This window comes from Camarhynchus parvulus, chromosome 13 (assembly GCF_901933205.1).
Source record: "Camarhynchus parvulus chromosome 13, STF_HiC, whole genome shotgun sequence".
Lineage (NCBI taxonomy): Eukaryota > Metazoa > Chordata > Aves > Passeriformes > Thraupidae > Camarhynchus > Camarhynchus parvulus.
The window spans coordinates 11619416-11636821 of NC_044583.1; the positions used below are offsets into that span (position 1 = coordinate 11619416).

The 17406-nt window shown below is 49.4% G+C and overlaps 1 protein-coding gene across 1 annotated transcript; it reads left to right on the forward strand.

Moving 5' to 3' along the window:
• The first annotated feature begins 11408 nt into the window (after positions 1–11408).
• Positions 11409–12593, forward strand: LOC115908760 (neuropeptide Y receptor type 2-like). The gene has a single exon (XM_030957595.1). It carries the CDS (start codon positions 11409–11411, stop codon positions 12591–12593), a length of 1185 nt encoding a protein of 394 aa, XP_030813455.1.
• Positions 12594–17406: the final 4813 nt, after the last annotated feature.

Below are 17406 nucleotides of genomic sequence, written 5' to 3' on the forward strand. Positions count from 1 at the left end.
GAAAAATCCTCAAAAATATGTTCCTTCTGGAGCTGTCACCATAACAACGAATGTTTGCAAAGGATGCAGTGGGGAGGGAGCAGGGGAGATGTGCCCTTTGTCAGCACACAGTGCCCTGCCCATCCACACAGCCAATGGTCACAGCTGATGCCAGGGATGAGGGGCAAACCAGGGTAGTCCTGGAAATATTGCACAAACCTGAGCTGTTCCCAGTGTCTGTGCTGGTGAGGTTGTGGCAGTGCTTGGTTGGGCAGCTCAGTGCCACTCAAACCCTGTGTCAGAGCTGCCCTGAACTGTCCTGGGGCCAGGGCTGCCATGGGAGCCAGGCTGAAGGTGAGGCCAGGGCCAGGGGGTGGCCTTCAGGAGGCTGCAGCTCCTGCCTCTGGTTTTGGCAGTACAGTAAATACTGAGAGTGATGATCTTACCACAGGGATGAATTGATCTTTTACAAAGTCCTGCCTTTTGCTTCCCATCCAAAGCTCACAAACTGATTTATTTGTAATAGGAGATGAAGAGGCTCCTTCCTACTCCTTTTTCAGGGCAATAAGCTGGGGTACTGCCTTGCCCAGGACAGTTGTCAAAAGAGGGACTAACCCATCCTAGAGACACAGCAGCAGGGCTCCTGCTACCTTTCCCCTTTCTCCAGCTACTTGGGCTGGCTGTGCTTCTCTGCTTTACTCTGCAAAATAACAATGCACACTCTCTGGTCCTGCCTCTTCTGCCCAGAGTGAATGTCACCCTGAAGGAGCGTGGTTTTCCCCAGGGGAAGCTGAGCACTGTGAGCTGCACCACTGGAAGGCACTGAGTGCTCCCAGAGGTAATGCTGTGCAAAGCCACATTTCCCCTGATACCTTAAATATCTTAAATGCCTGGGGAGAAATAAGTCTCTTCTCTCTTCAGCACGAAATGGCTTTCAAAGTAGATTTGCAGGCTCCAGACTCACCTCCCTCGTGTCTGGTGTGAGCTCTTCAGCGAAGGCAGAGAGGAAACCGCTCCTCCAATAATAAATTGCAGGCACGCACTCCCCTGAGCAGTTGTTTGGAAAGTGTCCCATATGCCTTGTGCCAAATTTGCTGGCCAGGGAAGCTCAGTGGTATTAGCATGTTCCAGTTAATTAGGGCTGTGAGTCGTCCTTTTCATCGCCTGAAGAGCTGGGAGAAGGACAAAGCCAGAGCACTGCCTTTATAAGGCTTTGTGCTTTCCAGCAGAGTCTCTGCTCAGCTCGTGTGTGCTCTGCTCATGCCCTGGGGACACAGCTCTTCCCCGTGGGGCGCTCGGTGTCATACCTATCTCTGAGTGTCAGACACTGGCTTGTGAGTCATGTTTGGGGAGCACGGAGCCAAATGGATTGTCAGCCAAATGCCTGGGTTTAAATCAGGAGTGGATGTGACCCTCCTGTGCTCACACACTGCTGCCAGCCCAGCCCAGCACTGCTGAGCTGAGCAGGGCACGGGTAACCTGCTCCCTGCCCACAGCTGATGTGGGTCCCCACAGGACCAGAAAAGATGGAACGAGGCAGGGAAGGAGCAAATGTGATCCTGCTGCTGCCATGGTGGTGCTGAGACCTGGATCCCAGCTCCTGGGTACCCAGTGCCTTTTGGCAACACCAAGCCCATAGAAGACAAGTCATGCTCTGAATTTTCCAGCCACTTGCATGACTTTCAGTCTTGACACTTAGGAAGAGTTTAGACTGGGGCTGCCATCAGCCCATCCAGCTCTGCCTGTTCTCATCACACAATCCAGCATTTATAGCACGGTTTGTCATCTCAGGAGTGACAGCCTGGGCAAAAATGTCTTTGTGGAACTGTGCAGCAGGAGTATCCAGTCTGGGAGAGCAAGACCCTGATGACAGAACACGCTGCCTAAATGAGATGGGCAACTTAGAAAGAAATCCCATAGGGCAAAGTGGGAAAGCAGCTGCCACTGCTGCACACCCAAGCACCAGGTCCTCTGCTCCAGGGGTGAGTTTGCCAGAGTGAAGCATTTTTATAACCTTTTTTATGTACAGAGAACTGATATACATAAAATGATTTGCCCAAAGGCAGACAGGGAGTCTGTGAGAGATGGGAGAAACATGTTCCAACCCAAAATCTCATCCATGTTTCTGTTTTACCCAGACAACTGCTGGTCTACATCGTATCGTATTTTTGCAATCCTGGCTCTGAAGAGCTTATCTGACTGCAATTATCCTCTTCTGCAGAAGCTGTTTTCTACCTGCCTCAGTACACAAATAACAAGCAACCCTCTAATAAATTAACAAAGCTTTGAGTGCAGTGACTTGCAGAAATGGCAGCTAAATGCAGGGGCCAGTTCTGGGCTCAGCAGTGCTGATGTCTGCCTGCAGAAACTGCCTGGAGTCCTGTCCTGATGTGGGGATGATCAAGGGGATTTTGTGTGTCAGAGTGAGATCTAGGGGTGGGAAGGGGATGAAATGGGTAAACCTTCCTAGGCATTAATTGTTTAATCAAAGGAGCCCTGTGGGTTTGCCCCAAGTGGGGCAGGAGCTGAGGTGTGGTGATGTGTTCAGCAGGGCAAATCCCATAAATCTTTTTCCATATGATCATCTTCCTGACTCGCTGACCCTCATCCTGCAGACACACCCAGCATCCCTGACTTCTGCCTGCCCTGAAGGTGAGCAGAGCTGTGGCAGACCCAGGCCAGTCCCAGGCTAACCCATGGTTCATCTCTCCTCCTGCTTCTCCCGTGCCTCTCATTGACACTCACTATCAGTGTCAGATAGCTCAGATATTTTAGCCAAACCTTGCCCCTGACGGTGTCTCTGCTCCTTCACTAGTTCCAGGAATGTTCACACAGGGACAAAAAGCTGTTATGAAATGAGAATCTGTTTTTAAATTCAGAGAAGGTACAGACAGCTTCCATCCGCCCTCCCACCCCTGAGTCTCTTTGTGGCTGATTTAGTTCCCAAATGCATCAGACTCCCAAATCCACTGCATCCGTGAGCTCTGGGGTTCAGATGGAAAAGGGGCTTTTGTGTTACCAAAACTTGCTGATACTTTTTAGGCTACTCAGGAAAACACAGGCACGATACCTCAGGAAGGAGCAGTGGAAATGTTTTGGTTACATGCAGGTGGAATTAAACAGATGTTTAAAAAATGAAAAGCTGCTTTTTAAAGTATGTCACAGTTGCTGCTCCAGATGAAGCAGGATGAACCAGAGCATCTGGAAGCCTTGGTAACAGTTTTCTTAGAGATTCCTCCCAGGGAGTGAACAGATAATCCACCTTCCTTTTCTGACACAAGTGAAGCTACAGCAGATGGCTTACAGCTGCAGGGTGGTCAGACTGAGAACCTGCCTGCTCACAGAGGCACAGCAGATTACAGGCCAAGAGACAGCTCTCTTCTCTACCCCATTTCTCAGCCTTTTGACATCATTTTTGCTCCCTGGAGTACAAAACTCATTGTTGTATTTCTCAGAGGCACGGGTGAGCAGACTCACTGCCTAATAAAAGCCCAACCACTGGGGAAGGCTTTTGAGCTGCAAAGATCCTTTGAATGATCCCATCATGTCTGGAAGGACATGAGGCTCCTGGGACACCCGTGCAGGCATTTGTGGGTATCCAGCTTGTGTGTGAGAATACCCCAGGCCTGAGGTGACAACAGAGCATGCAGTGGGTCCTGGTATCTCTGCTTGGGGCTGCACAGCCTTCCACACCCCAGGACAATGCAAGGCACCATCTTTGCATTCCCCTATCCTCCTCCTTCAGAGTGTTGCTGGTTGGAGCTGGGAAGACCTCAGCTGCTTTGGGATCTGTAAGCTGTGTGGGGAGGTTGTTTTGCACCTTGGTGTTCAGGCTGCTGCAGTTTGTGCCATGACTGCTCCTCTGAACCCACCAGGAGTGAGAGGGGTCTGGCACTGCAGCCCCCGGTGTCCCTCCCCTGGGGTGAGCCAGGCTGTGCTGCACCTGCTGCTGCTGTGATTCTGCTGTGCCTGGGTGAGGTTAGGCAGACTGGCAGGCAGCCCCTGTCTGTGGCCCTGTGAGAAGAGCCTGACCCCAGGGACGGGGCTGGGGAGCACCCAGGGACTGGGGACCAAACTCCAGATTGGTGGGTGCCATTTGGGATGACAGTCCAGGTGTGCTGAGAGCTCAGCTGCACCTTTTTGAACTGCTCTGTCTGGTCAAAGAGCTGAGGTGATGTTTTGGAGCACAGCAGGTTTTGGTGCTCCACTGGACCCCTGAGATGTGGGAGAGGACATCCTGGGGACTTGCACTGACTAATCCATGATTTAAGAGCTTGCATTTGCTATCATCCAGCAAAGACCACGTGCCAAAAGTGACTGGAATTCACCCCATGGTCCTGATGAAGGTTCACAGCTTCAGGCTGCACAAATTTCTGTCCTGTCAATCACTGCCTTCTCCCCAGGCATCTTATTTCAGCCCCAAGAAGAGAAGAGTGGGGAGTGGTAGCAAAGGAATCTGGGGAGCAAGCAAGGAAAATCTCACACAGAAGAGAAAGGAGGGAAAAAAATAATCTTGAGCTGAAATCAACCATCCACTGCTGAGGACCCTGCAGAGGAGGAGTATCCATGCACAGGGAACAGGGGAGTAGAATGCTCCACTCACTGCTGCTCTTTGCCTCTCTCTGCACCCACTGGGAGACAGCAATGGCTCTTTCCAAGCAGTTTTGTCTTGTTCTACTTCACTCCCAGTTTTCCTGAGCAGCTAAATCAACAGCCTTAGGGAAAATGAAGGGGGAGAAGACACAAAACTCCCACAAAAATCCAGTTAGCACAGCTGGTGGATTTCATGCCTTTCCTTCTGAAGGGGAGACAGATGAGGGGGAAGATGGGACTTCTGAGGACTCTTGTCCAAGTCTTGGGTTCAAGTGTCACTTTCCATGTCATCTCAGGAATGTTCTCATTCCTCTTTCTGCTGAGCCACTAGAGTGTTTTCTTTTTCCTGGTGTATTGTGAATTTTTGGCACAAAGGGGTGCTTGAAAAGCCTCCCTGTTTCTGTTCTCACAAAAAAAAAGGAGACCAAAGTTCACTGTGGGGGTAAAGAGCAAGACTTCTCTGATAAAATTCCAGCTGTAGGTACTCAAAGCCAAGGAGAGCTGTCCTTCCCCTCAGCCTGTGGGAGCATCTCCTAGCCCAGGTGAGCTGCAAATTCACACATTGCCCGAGTTGGAAATCCTATGCTAAGAATACATGACTTCTCCTTGAGGGCAAAATCTTTGAACAGGTGGGACTTATCTGTGCTTATCTGCTTCCCTGTGTTTCCTTTAGAGTGCTTTCCTGGGCTCCAGTGAGCTTGGATTTTGCAGATTTGGACACGAAGATGCTGCTTTTCTCTCTCTCTCTCTCTTTCTTACTTCAGGTGTGTGGACAGTGCTGAGCATCTTAAAATTGAAAACCACTCATGTGGTTTCCACATCCACAATGAATCTGGCTCTGGAGCTGACCAAGCCACTGCCAAGTGGCTAAAACTTTCCAGTATTGCTTCTCTTTGTATCTCAGGAGTCCCTGAAGTCCCATCCCAAAGCTGCAGATTGCTCTGAGCCCTGTGCAAACACTGGGACAGAGGAGGGTGGAGGGAGGCCTGTGAAAGCTCTGCTGAACTGCAGGACCTGCAGACCTCTTGCTGCAGGGGAGATCCCCCTCTGGACGTGACTGTGCCAGTCCCCACGAGTTCAAAGCTTGAGGAGATGGGACAGCTGTGGGGTGAGGGCAGACAACACCTGCCCAGGTCCGTGGTATGGACGGGGAGCCTGCAGAGCTCCAGCTCCCAGCACTTCTCTCTGGAGAGGAAACTGGATGTGGTGGAAAAGCTTCTCTCAGCTCGATGCAAGAAGCCCCTCAGTGGCTGAACACTGTATAAACAGCAGCAGCAGGCTCCCTCCCCCTTTCCATTGCTGTTTGTTAAACACATGCTCTCTGCCTTTCTCTCATTCAGGAGCCAAGGCAGCATCCAGCTTCGTGAGACGGGGCTGTCAGTCACCCTGCCACAGGGGCTCAGCCTGCTCAGGGAGGGCTTCCAAAGCTTCTCCTGGCCATGAAACACTCTCCAGCAGCCCAGATCCTCACCTGACTTCCTCTCTTCTCCGAGGACAGTTCCAGAAAAGTGCTTTTCACTCCTTTGCCACAGGTTGACTTCCAGAGAGTGGAGAGGACCAAGCGCTCCGTCCTGGCCAGCGATGAGGCAGTGACTGGAGTGAGCAGCTCGGCTCCTGCAGGAGGAGGAGGAGGAGGAAGCTCTGGCCTTTGCAGGTGGGTCATCTGAGGGGGGCTCATCTGAGCAGCAGGGCTGACAGGGGGGCCAGGTCTTGTCCATGCCAGTTTGGGCAAAAAAGGTGCAAGCATCTGTGGGAAACTGGATTTGGGGACTGAGAGCCCTGAGAGCTGGAATAGAGAAAGCAAATGTGATACTGACAGGAGAGTTTTGAAAGATCCCTGAGCAGAAGCAGGAGTGTGGGAAGCAGGATGCTGAGTGAGAGCAGTCAGGAGAGCTCCAGGGTGCTGCAGAACCCGGGCCCATGCAGCTCCAGAGGTGCAGGTGAGGGCTGTGTGAGAAATCCTGATCTCTCCTGAGTCTGCCTCCTCGTGGCTTGGTACAAACCTGTCAGTGCTGGGGCTGCACATGCTGCTGGCACTCGGCTCTCTGCCACAGATCAGGGTCCTCAGAGAGGGAGATGCAAAGGGGGATATGGGATACAGGAGGAGAATCAGTGCTTGCTTTCTCTCAGCACCCATTGCATCTTAGTCCTGGAACAGAGAATCCTCTTACAGTCCTGCTGCAGATGCATTTCACCTACAGAGTTTCTGGTCTGTCCCAACACAGGATACTGTGTTTTCTCTGTTCTGTCAGTGAATTGTTATTTCCCTCTGCTCCACTGTCTCACCTATACCAGAGTCCATAGTTTTCAGGAGATAACAGATTCCTCAGGCTAACCAGGATCCATCCACCACGCTGTCTCTTCCTTTCTGCAGCCCCAGCAACAGATGTGTCTTTATCTCAGTGTCACCCATTGATCCCTGTGTCCCAGCCAGCCTTGCTCTGCTCCCATGGCACATCCCACAGGGCAGAGGGCCCTGCACTGCTCCCCCCTGCTTTCTGTAGGATAAATTCCCATGAGAAAGCATGTATGCCTGCCAAACAGATCTCACCACCTCCTTTTTCATCCTGTCCTGGGCTGGATGATTATGGCATCCTCATTGCCCTGTCCCCTTCAGAGTTTTCCATCGCTCCAGCTAGGCTGGGACATGAAAATATTTAGTGTGAGGAACCACAAGAACTCCCTGGTGTTTTTGTGGTTCCTCATCCTTGCACTTTGTCTCCCAGCGCCAGTTCTACTCTGGGGTCCCTCAGGAGCAGTTCTGGGTGTCAATGAGTGTCTGATGCCATGAGGTTTCTGCACCAGTGGCCCTGAGTGGGATAGATAACTTACAAAGCTGCAGCAGGTGGTGGGCTGGTCAGAGGGTCTTCTCTTTTGCTGGAGTACCATAGCAAGGCAATCACCCCTTCACTAGAGATAGAAGGAGCTGGGATAATTTCTATCTGTTCTTTGGCTTCAGGAAATCATCCAGAGCTGCTGTTTGTCCTGAAACCTGCCCACTGCACAGAGAAGATAAAATTCGTTCCCCTCCATCAGTCACATTTTGAATTTTCATGCAGTTCCTGAGATCTATGTTCAGGTTTTATGCTGAGATGCAGAGCCCTCTCTGCTGGTGAATACAGGAGGCTGGAGTTAGAAACCTTGGGCTCTGCCCAAGCCCTCATGGATGTGCTGTGTTGTGTCTGGCAGGCTGGTTAACCTCCATATCCCCATTTTTGTGTTGTCTCCCTTAAGTGCTGTGGGGTGCAGGGACACTGAACTCTGCTGCCTCTTGAAGGGGACATGAAGGTGGTAGAAGGAGGCTTCTCCCAGGGTGACCACGAGCTTCTCATGATGAGGGATGGTCTCAGACCTCCTTGTCATGGATGTCTGTCTGGATATGGGTCTGGGGATGAGGTGAGTCAGTGCTCCTGACTGGGCTGCTGGAAATTAAGGGATTTGGTGGAGTTGAGCTGCTCTGGAGGAAGGACAAGCATGGAATAAATCAGTGAACCAAGCCATGGAAGTATCCATCAGCCTCAGCCCTCACACTCCAGCACTGCTGTAGAAAGAGTTTGTCATTAACCAAAGAGCAGAGACTGGCCCCAGTCCCTTCACTCCCTCCTTTTGATGCCATGGATTCCAGTCTCAATGCTTGGACAAAAAGAGAAATTTTAATTAACAAGCTCTGTTTTCTCCAGCCCTCTGACCACCCCTCCAGCTTTGCTTTCTGAACCCTGCCAGGCTTTACAGATGGCTCTTCCAGGTCTGGGTGTGCCTCTTCCAGCCTGGCTGAATGCCTGGGGCTGCAGCAGGGACATGGAGGGAGCTGGGGTGCCCCAGGAAGCAGAGGTGGATGAGTCCCAGGGCATCTGGTCTGGGCCCTGTGTAGGAATGGAGCTGTCACTTGGTCACTGTCCCAGTCAGTGACAGCAGTGTGCTCAGTGAAGGGCTCCTCTGTGCTTTCCCCCTTCCCAAAGGCTGAAGCCTGCTGGCACAGGGGGCAGCTCTGTCTCACTGGGAGCCATCCCTGGGTCCCAGCCCTGCCTCAGGCTGAGGGTGAGGGTTATCTTGATACAGGCAGCAGTCTGTCTCTGCATCCCTTCATGACAACTCAGCACAGAGGAAGGGACCTGGGTCGTACTTCTGCCTCCTCCTGGTCTCTCCTGCTGCTGTCTTGTCCCAAAAACAGTTGGCTCTCTGCTCCAAGGATTTTTTCATCTAGTCTGGCAGGTCTGTTAGGCATGGGGCCTGACAGCAGCCTACACATATGCCAGTACTTCCATTACTTGCTGGAACAGACCTCAGTCCACTCCTAGCAGCATCCCAGCGACGTCCAGGCAGCCCCTGGAGTGGGAACATTTATTATAACCATTTTGTCTCTTAATTAAAATGTCTTAATTGATTTGTAATAGTTCCCCTTTGGAGGAAAAACAAAACAAACAAAATCAAATAGTGACTCCATTAAGGCCATTTTGTTAGGAAGGGAAGCAGCTCCAGCAGCCATGATGTTCCTGGCTCCTCTCAGATGGTGGGCAGCTGCCAGTCTCCAGCAAAGGGAAATGGGCTGAGATGTGAGCACAGGAACTGGCAGCCAGTTGGTGGATGAGATGGAGAAAAAGAGAAGGGAGTGTCCACTGGCCTGGTGCCAGGAGTTGGTACTGAAGATAAATGGAACAGGCAAGCCACAGAAAAGGCAACAACAAGTGATAAAGTAATGCTGGACAATCCAGAAGGTTTAAATCCCAGATGAGTGGCAAGCAGGGAAAGTACAGTCACTGAAAGTGTCCCCAGCACTTGCTCTGTTTCCTTGGCTGACCTTGCTCTCCTGGCAGTGGGGTTTGCTCAGGGCCAGGTGTCTGCCCAAGGGGCTGTGGCAGTGCCACCTTCCCAGGGCCCTGTTCCCCTGCTCTGCTTTCCCCTGCACCACTGCATGGCACAGCTCTGGGCTCCTCTCTGCTGACTTAGAACTTGAGCTTCCCCTTGGTCTTTCCAAGGCTGGGGCAGGGGTTTTGTGGAGGTCTGAGATCACCCTAAACAAACCCTGACCCTAGCAGATCCACCCATTTTTCCTCTGCTTCCTGCCCTCCTAGCAGTAGCTATGTGGTGTCCCCTATCTCAGAGTGTCTGAGCCCAACAACCTCATTTACAGGAACCACTGGCACAAATCAGTCTGCAGAGTGAGATGTCAGGCAGGCAACTGGACAGGGAGAGGGAAAGAGAAAGGGTGCCAGCAGGGGTGTTTTTACTGCAGGCAGCTCTTGTGCTGGGCCTCAGCAGGCTCCTGGCTTTGCAGTTGGCCAGGCAGATCACTGGGAGCAGCTCCTGGGGGGAATCACAACCCTTGCCCTGAGGAGGGATGACAGGACAAGCAGATGTTTTAGCTTAGGTTGAAATGCAGTTGCAAAGCATTGTCCCTTCCCAAAGGCTGTCCTCAAACCTTTGGATTGCATGGGGCTTGCAGGAAGCCCACCAGCACCCAGCAGTGCTCACATCTTTTCTGGGACAAACCCAGTTCCTTCCTCAAGGATCTTGAGAAGACACCCAGCAGTCTGCCTCTAATTCCCACTTCATTCAAGCCCTTTGCCTCCCTCCCTTAGTGAAAGGGCATTTCCCCCCCTCTGCAGGTCAGAGAACACTCAATGTTTTGCCACACAGCCCTTGAGCCCCACGTGGCAGGAGGCTGAGGGATGCTGGGGCTCTGGCTCTCGGCCTGTCTGTGCCTGGACGCTCAGCAGCAGCTCTGTGGGAGGTTGTTCACATCTTCGGTGGTTTATGCCCTGCACATGCATGTCCCTGTAGGAGCTCCCTCCTCTGCTTAGCCAGAGGATGCCTGGGTGTCACCAACACTGAGATGACAGAGAGGTTCTTTTAGGGACCCTGGGCAGAATGAAGATTGCTCTAAATCACGGTGACAGTTAAAGCTTTGTTTCTTTATCAGGGTGTTATGATTAGCGTAGAACTGAATTTATGATTGAAACAGCACAAGATTTCTACAAGGAGAATCAACATGGTACAATCTACAAATAGCAAAATGCAGAATTTATAAATAATTTATGATTTCTAATCACCTAAGTAATACAGAATTTATAATTCAATTTATAATTTATAATCACCTGGACCCTCTTCAGATTGGGCCAAATCCCAATACATGGTTTGTTGTATCATTGTAACAATCATAATCTAGACTCAAAAATCCTATAAAGGAATATGAGCCACTCACTGAATCCTTGGAGAAAGCAGAGGATGGTGTAGGTGTCTCTTGGCCATAGGGTTCACGGGTCTCACTAGCTCCTTACTTAGGACTTGTAACTGTGCTGTGTGTGCTGTCACACTTCCCTCTTCTGTGATGGGGACACAGCACCTGCCTGGCTGGGTGCCTGTGACCTTCAAAGCCAGCAAGGCAGGCAAGATTGCCTTATGCCTGGGAACCCTGAGACTGCCAGGGGAAGGAAGAAGAAAACTGGTTTGTCGAGTTGTTCCACAGGACCTTGAGGGCCTGATAATGAGGGCCAGGGAATGGCTATGAGACACATTTGATCACAGAGAGGGAGAGCAGACAGTACTGGGTGGATTGGAGCAGTAGCAGAGACTTATGCAGAGGCAAAGGGGACAGATATTTTCACCTGGAGAGGTGAGAAATAAGAAAAAAAACCTGGTGCGCAATCTGGAAATAAATAAATAGTCACAGGGAGGTGGAGAAGAACACGTTGACTTTGAGAGTGCCATGTACATTTCTCTCCTTTCCTCATTCTTAAGGCATTAGGGAATTTTTGTGAGTAAATCTCATCAAAGATGAGTGCAACCTGTGCGCTCACTTCTGCTATGTCTGTGTTCCAGACCCCCTTTTCCTGCTTATGGAAAGTCTCAGGCCAGGCATGGGACCATTGGAGGGAGCCAACAGCACATTCACCACGGAGAAGACAGCATTAGATGAGAAGCTGCCACAGGGCTGGCCTGCCAAGGACTTTGTCACTCCCACCCAGGGTCTCTCTGGGTCCCGCAGTGTCATGATGGACAGCACCAAGATCCTGGGGGTCCAGGTCATCCTGATTGCTGCCTACTCCCTCATCATTCTGCTGGGCTTCGTTGGGAACTCCCTGGTCATCTACATCATAGTGAAGTACAAGACCATGAGGACTGTCACCAACTTCTTCATAGCTAACCTGGCCCTGGCAGACCTGATGGTGGACACACTCTGTCTGCCCTTCACCCTGGTGTACACTCTGCTGGACGAGTGGAAGTTTGGAGCTGTCCTTTGTCACCTGGTTCCTTATGCTCAAGCTCTGAGTGTCCACGTGTCCACTCTCACCCTGACTGTGATTGCCCTGGATCGGTACCGCTGTATTGTTTTCCACCTGGACAGCAGGATTTCCAAGAGGCTCAGCTTCACCATCATAGCTGTCATGTGGCTGGCAGCAGCTGTCCTAGCAGGGCCCCTGGCCATCTTCAGGGAGTACCGGTACGAGGAAATCCCATCCATTAACCTCAAAATGGCTGTGTGCTCAGAAAAATGGCCCTCTGCTAACAACAGAGATGCCACCATCTACAGTCTGTCCATGCTCCTCCTGCAGTATGTTCTTCCTCTTGCAATTATTTGTTATGCCTACACCAGGATCTGGTTCAAGCTGAAAAACCACGTCAGTCCCACTTCTAGGAATGAAAACCAGTGCCGGAGGAGGAAGACAACCAAAATGCTCGTGATGGTGGTTGTGGTGTTTGCAGTCTGCTGGCTCCCCTTCCACATATTCCAGCTTGCCATTGATCTTGATCTGGTTCTTATCTTCCACGAGTACAAACTCCTGTACACTGTCTTCCATGTTGGGGCCATGTGCTCTACATTTGTCAACCCCCTGCTCTATGGATGGATGAACAAGAACTACAGGAATGGGTTCCTTATGTTCTTCCGTTGCCAGAACAAACCCGAGAGCATCCACACTGAAGGCTCAGTTAGGGGGAGGTCTTACATCTTCAGGGCCAACACCCTAAATGGGAGCATCAAACAGACTCCTGGCAATGGAGCGCTGCCCACAGAGGTTTAGGGATGGGACATCCACCTCCAGGACTGAGGCTGGCTGGGCCCAGAGACATTCTTGGGTGAATGCCTTTTTTTGATAGAACGTTGTGCTGCCAATTATAGCCAGAGCAGCCACATAGAAATATGAAATACCCCCTGTATCTCTCAAAACAATAAATCTGGTGTATTTTTGTCTGAGCAAATAAATTAATTTTTCCTTTCACTGCGTTCAAGTTATGCATGGAGACACAAGAAAAAATAACACACAGAGAAGGCTTTTATTTAGCCAGAAAAATACACCCTTCTTGCTATTTCCATTTGCCAAAGTGGGTTGCTCAACCTTCTACCCCCGACACATTACACTTTACAAATGTGGAGCTGATATTGTGTGTGATTGTTCATCTGTACGTCTCCTACCCAAAATCCTTAATGATCCATCTTAACTAATGCCTCCAAGGGGAGGGAGACCTGCACTCTGTTCTGCAAGCACCTGCTTGTTAGTGGCATCACTCCTCTGACCTGGGGAGAGAGTGGGCTGGCACAGATTGAAGCTGGGCAATCCATGATCTCTTGCCCAACATTTGCATAAATCTGCATTTGCAACCCACGGGATGTGCTCAAGTCCTCTGAAAGCCCAGGAGGTGGCAGTGGCACTACTTACCACAGTCTGCTTTACAAGTGCAGGAGCAGGGCTTTGGGAATGCCTCATTAGCCAGGGCCTGCGTGCCAGCACCCTGGGATTAGCAGGGAGGAGAGCAGGAAGGGAAGCAGATAGCTTCAGTTTCAGTCCTGTCGATCAGCTGCCCCAGATCTTCCCTTTCCTAAGGGATTGTCAAGGACAAGCAGCTAAAGATGTGGCTCCTGCCATGCAATAACTTGACAACATGACCAGAGAGGCAAAAAACTGCCTATGAAACCATTCTCCAAGGCACTCAGAGGGTTCAAAGCTTTCCCCTTGCTGAGGCTGAAGGTAGTATGGGTCTGTATATGGGTGCTTCCTTTCAGATGTAACCTGCTTGTATGGTTTTCACAGATTTGGTGTCCTCTGGCAGAAGACATGGAGACTCAGGAAGATGTGTTCTTTCAAACCAAACTCTATGTTCTCCTCCTGAAGGCTTGTGTCAGCTGGGGAGTGTATTTTTAGCTCTGCCATCAAAGGAGTCTTGATTGCTACTGTGATCTTGGTGTCATCTCTAAAAGTCAGTGTTCATCAGATTGGAAAGTAACTCCCAGATGTAGGAAAGAGACTCAAGAGATCTCCTCATGAAAAATAAAATTAAAAGAAAAATTTTGATTTGTAGGTCTTCATTGAAGCAAGGGCAGGAAGTAAGAGAACCTGCAGTACTGAGTACACCAGGCTGGGTCAGGCTGCTGGGCTGTCACATCTGGGTCCTCAAGAGATCAATTGCCAGAGGGATTATTTGAAATTCTGCCTTCTCTCTAGCTTGACCTGCCTCTGGCCTTTGTTCTCCAGCTCAGCTTCTAACTGCCACAGTAGATTTTAAGCTCTCTGTTTATTTCTGCTCTCTGCTCCTCTGCTCCATTTTCCTAAATAGGTATAACAAAGTTGTTTCTGGTTCCTTCCCAAGAGACCTCAGTGCCAGGGAGGGGCTGCAGAGCACACTTCACACTTGGAAGCATGTTGGTGCCTAATAACCTCCTCAGCACCTGACCCTGCAGGTCACAGCCTGGCCTTCTATGCAGGGAGATTCAGGGTCTACAAAGATCCTGTCAGGAACCCAATGGTGTTCCAGTAAACAGGTCATCTGCTTCCTGACAGGCCAAGACATGATGGGAGAACCAAGACACAAGTTAACCTTCCTCATGTGAGTGCTGTGGAGCAGCAGTGGGAGTTTCCTGTTCCATCCTGATGGAAGGGGGAGGATATTCTCCTCCACAGCGCTGGTAAATTCTGTCCCTACTTAATGAGCTGGTCATTTCTACAGCCCATCCTCCTGAGGAACTCTGCCCACCTTTCCATCAAGCTCCAAGATGCAAGGAAATGTTTATGTTTCAAAAGTAGCTCAAATGGGTGGAAAGAATTCAACTATTACCAATAAACACTTCAGAAAGTGATTTAACACTCAATAATATAAGTCAGAGTAAAATAACAAATTTAGCAGTGCAAGCTTGGAAGCCAATCATGCTGCCAGGCAAGATGGATGAGGAGCTAAATTGCTCTTCTAGAGGCCTTGCCAAAGGTTTTGTCCTGTGACACCACACATGGTATCTAACTGCAGAGCAAGGCAGATAATGACATTATGAATGACTGTTTAATTTTGAGCCCAGACTTTTAAACTAAATATGGATAAATAAATAAACAGATCCAAATTCTTAAAAAATAAATACTGGCAGTGGCATGTACAGGGCAGAGGCATTTTTATGCCGGAGCAAACTGAGAAGGAGAAACTATTTACTTGAAAGGTAACAGCAAAGTTCTTGTTTGCTCTGCTTAATACACTTGTGCAGCTTCACTGATAGATTTGTGCCAGTGAGCTCGCTGTTTTTTCCTTGCCATTGGAAAAAGTTACAACCTTCCACACCCACTGCTGGCAAGGAAACCAGCTCTTAGTGGTGCATACTGTGTGTATTCCTGTGGAAAACTGTGATGCCTCTATTGAGGGAAAGGGGCCTTAGTGTCCAGTACCAAACAGAACAAGAGAAGGTGGGAAAAAGGAAGCAAAGCTGCTTAACAAAGGGTGGGCAGAGTAGAGAAAGAGTGTGTTTTGACTATTGTGACTGCATAGAAGACAAGAATTAATTTGTTTCCATGAAACAGACATCTGTTGGAGATGAAGGTTCCCCAAATATTAACACCTTGCTAAAGATGGCCTTACTGCCATGATCAGCTCCATGAAACCAAAGACTGGCAGCTTTTTTAGCTTTTGAACTATTTAGGGCTCAGGGCAGGGTATGACCCTGCTCTGTGGGTGTCAAGGGCATGTCCTTTAGTAGTTACAGATAATCTTGGAGTCATCTTCCCACTGCCCGTTCCTTGCCAAAGGCACATCCGTGACTGCCTGGCCAGGGACTCTCCTCTCTGCAGAGCTGGCCCTGGTGTCACTGACGTGGGACAGAACAACTCCTGTCACTGGCACAACAGCTGCCAGGGATGAGGCATTTCATTACAGAGCTGGAAACACCGTGACAGAAATGAAATGAACAAGTGTTTCATCAAAGCTTATCTGGAAGACAGTGTTGTACCTGGCGACCAAACTAATTTCCTCTAGGGCTCTTCCTGATTCTTGCTGACATCCTCCTCAATATGCTGCTTCTCTGAACTGACCTGAGAATATTTCACAGCTTTTAGGAGTGAGATTCTGAATTCCTTTAGAAGCATCCTATTTCTTATGCTAGGATGCTCCTTCTGGACACATCATATAAATCTTGTATTATAAAATGTACCACTGCACAGTTCTTAATTGCCTAGAAAATTATTAACTTTGAATGGACACAACAGGTGGCAATGCCTCTAGCTATTCCATGCCACCATTCCTCACATGCCAGTCAAATCCAAGAACAGCTGAGATGTGACAACTTCTTAAAACCAGCAGCATCAATAACTGTTGTTCCCTAGAACAGGATGCCCTAAGAGCTCTTGAGAACCAGAGTCTCTTATCAAACTTCCAGCCTTGACAAAGCACATTGAAATTTGCAGAGCACAGGATGTCCTTTGGACACAGGAGCCTTTCTAAGCACTAGAAATTTTGCCTCTAAAACACTTAGCTTATTCTGAAAATCCCTTCCCATTTAATTTCCAAAGCATACACAGCTGTAACAAGGCAATGCATGTACAGAGAGCAAAGGTTTGTATTGTTGGCTTTTTACTTTTCCTTGTGTTAAGGTAACATATTCAGCTGGCACTTCAATCAATGCAGGGTCAGCTGTGTCCTTTGGTCAGGGCTCTCAGAATCAAAACCATGACATGCTCCTGCATTTGCCTGGGCTTCATCCTGCTCCTGGAAAGGCCAGATTCAGCCTCTCATGGCTCTCTGCCTTACAGTAACAGCTGCCCTCTCCCATTCTCCATGGGAGCCCGAGCAAACAATGTCAAATGGCACATGTTTTATTCAACATACCCACAAATGTATCAGCAGAAACACTGCTCTGAGCTTTGCACAAAGGCCCTATAGGGAAATACACACTAATGCAGGAAAGAGGCCATTCCTCTTACATATGCTAATGTGCCAGAGGAGCTGGAGCGAGTTCTGTTCTGCTGAAGGAGGTCTCAGACAGTTCAGCCTTTCCCTTGATATCAGGTGTTAATCTTATCATTGTTACAGCTAACATGGTCCAAAACCAAATTAGCCTTTGGGCAGGAGCTGGGGAGTTGGCACTGTCTCCTCATGCCTTTGTCTTTCAGTTGTGTTATTGTGTGATTCCACCAGGGTCTCTGAATGTGCTGGGTTTTAAATAAGGCCCCATAATCAGCTACTCTGGTAGAAATCGGGAATTACTGCAATAATCTGGAAAAAAAGAGAAAGGATTCTGGGTTCATGTGGGCAAGCAGAATTTGGTTGCTTGCATTTGAAAAACCCAGAGCTTTGTTTTCCTTTCAGTTTTCCCTTATCTAGCTTGGGATTCTTCAAATGTCAAAAATAATATTGCATATTACTGCCAGAACATTTATCTTCATTTTGAGCTCATTTCAGAGACAGGACTTGTTCAGGAGAGCCTGGGAGGGGACAAAGGCTAGGGTTTTAAAGCTCATCCTTATCTCTAGTCTCAGTGTTTTTTAAGTTAAAAGACAAATCAGAAAAAGACAAAGTCACTCACGTCAAGGGAGGTACCAATTTATCTTCAGACAACACAACCTCTATTTAATTTTCCATCCAGAC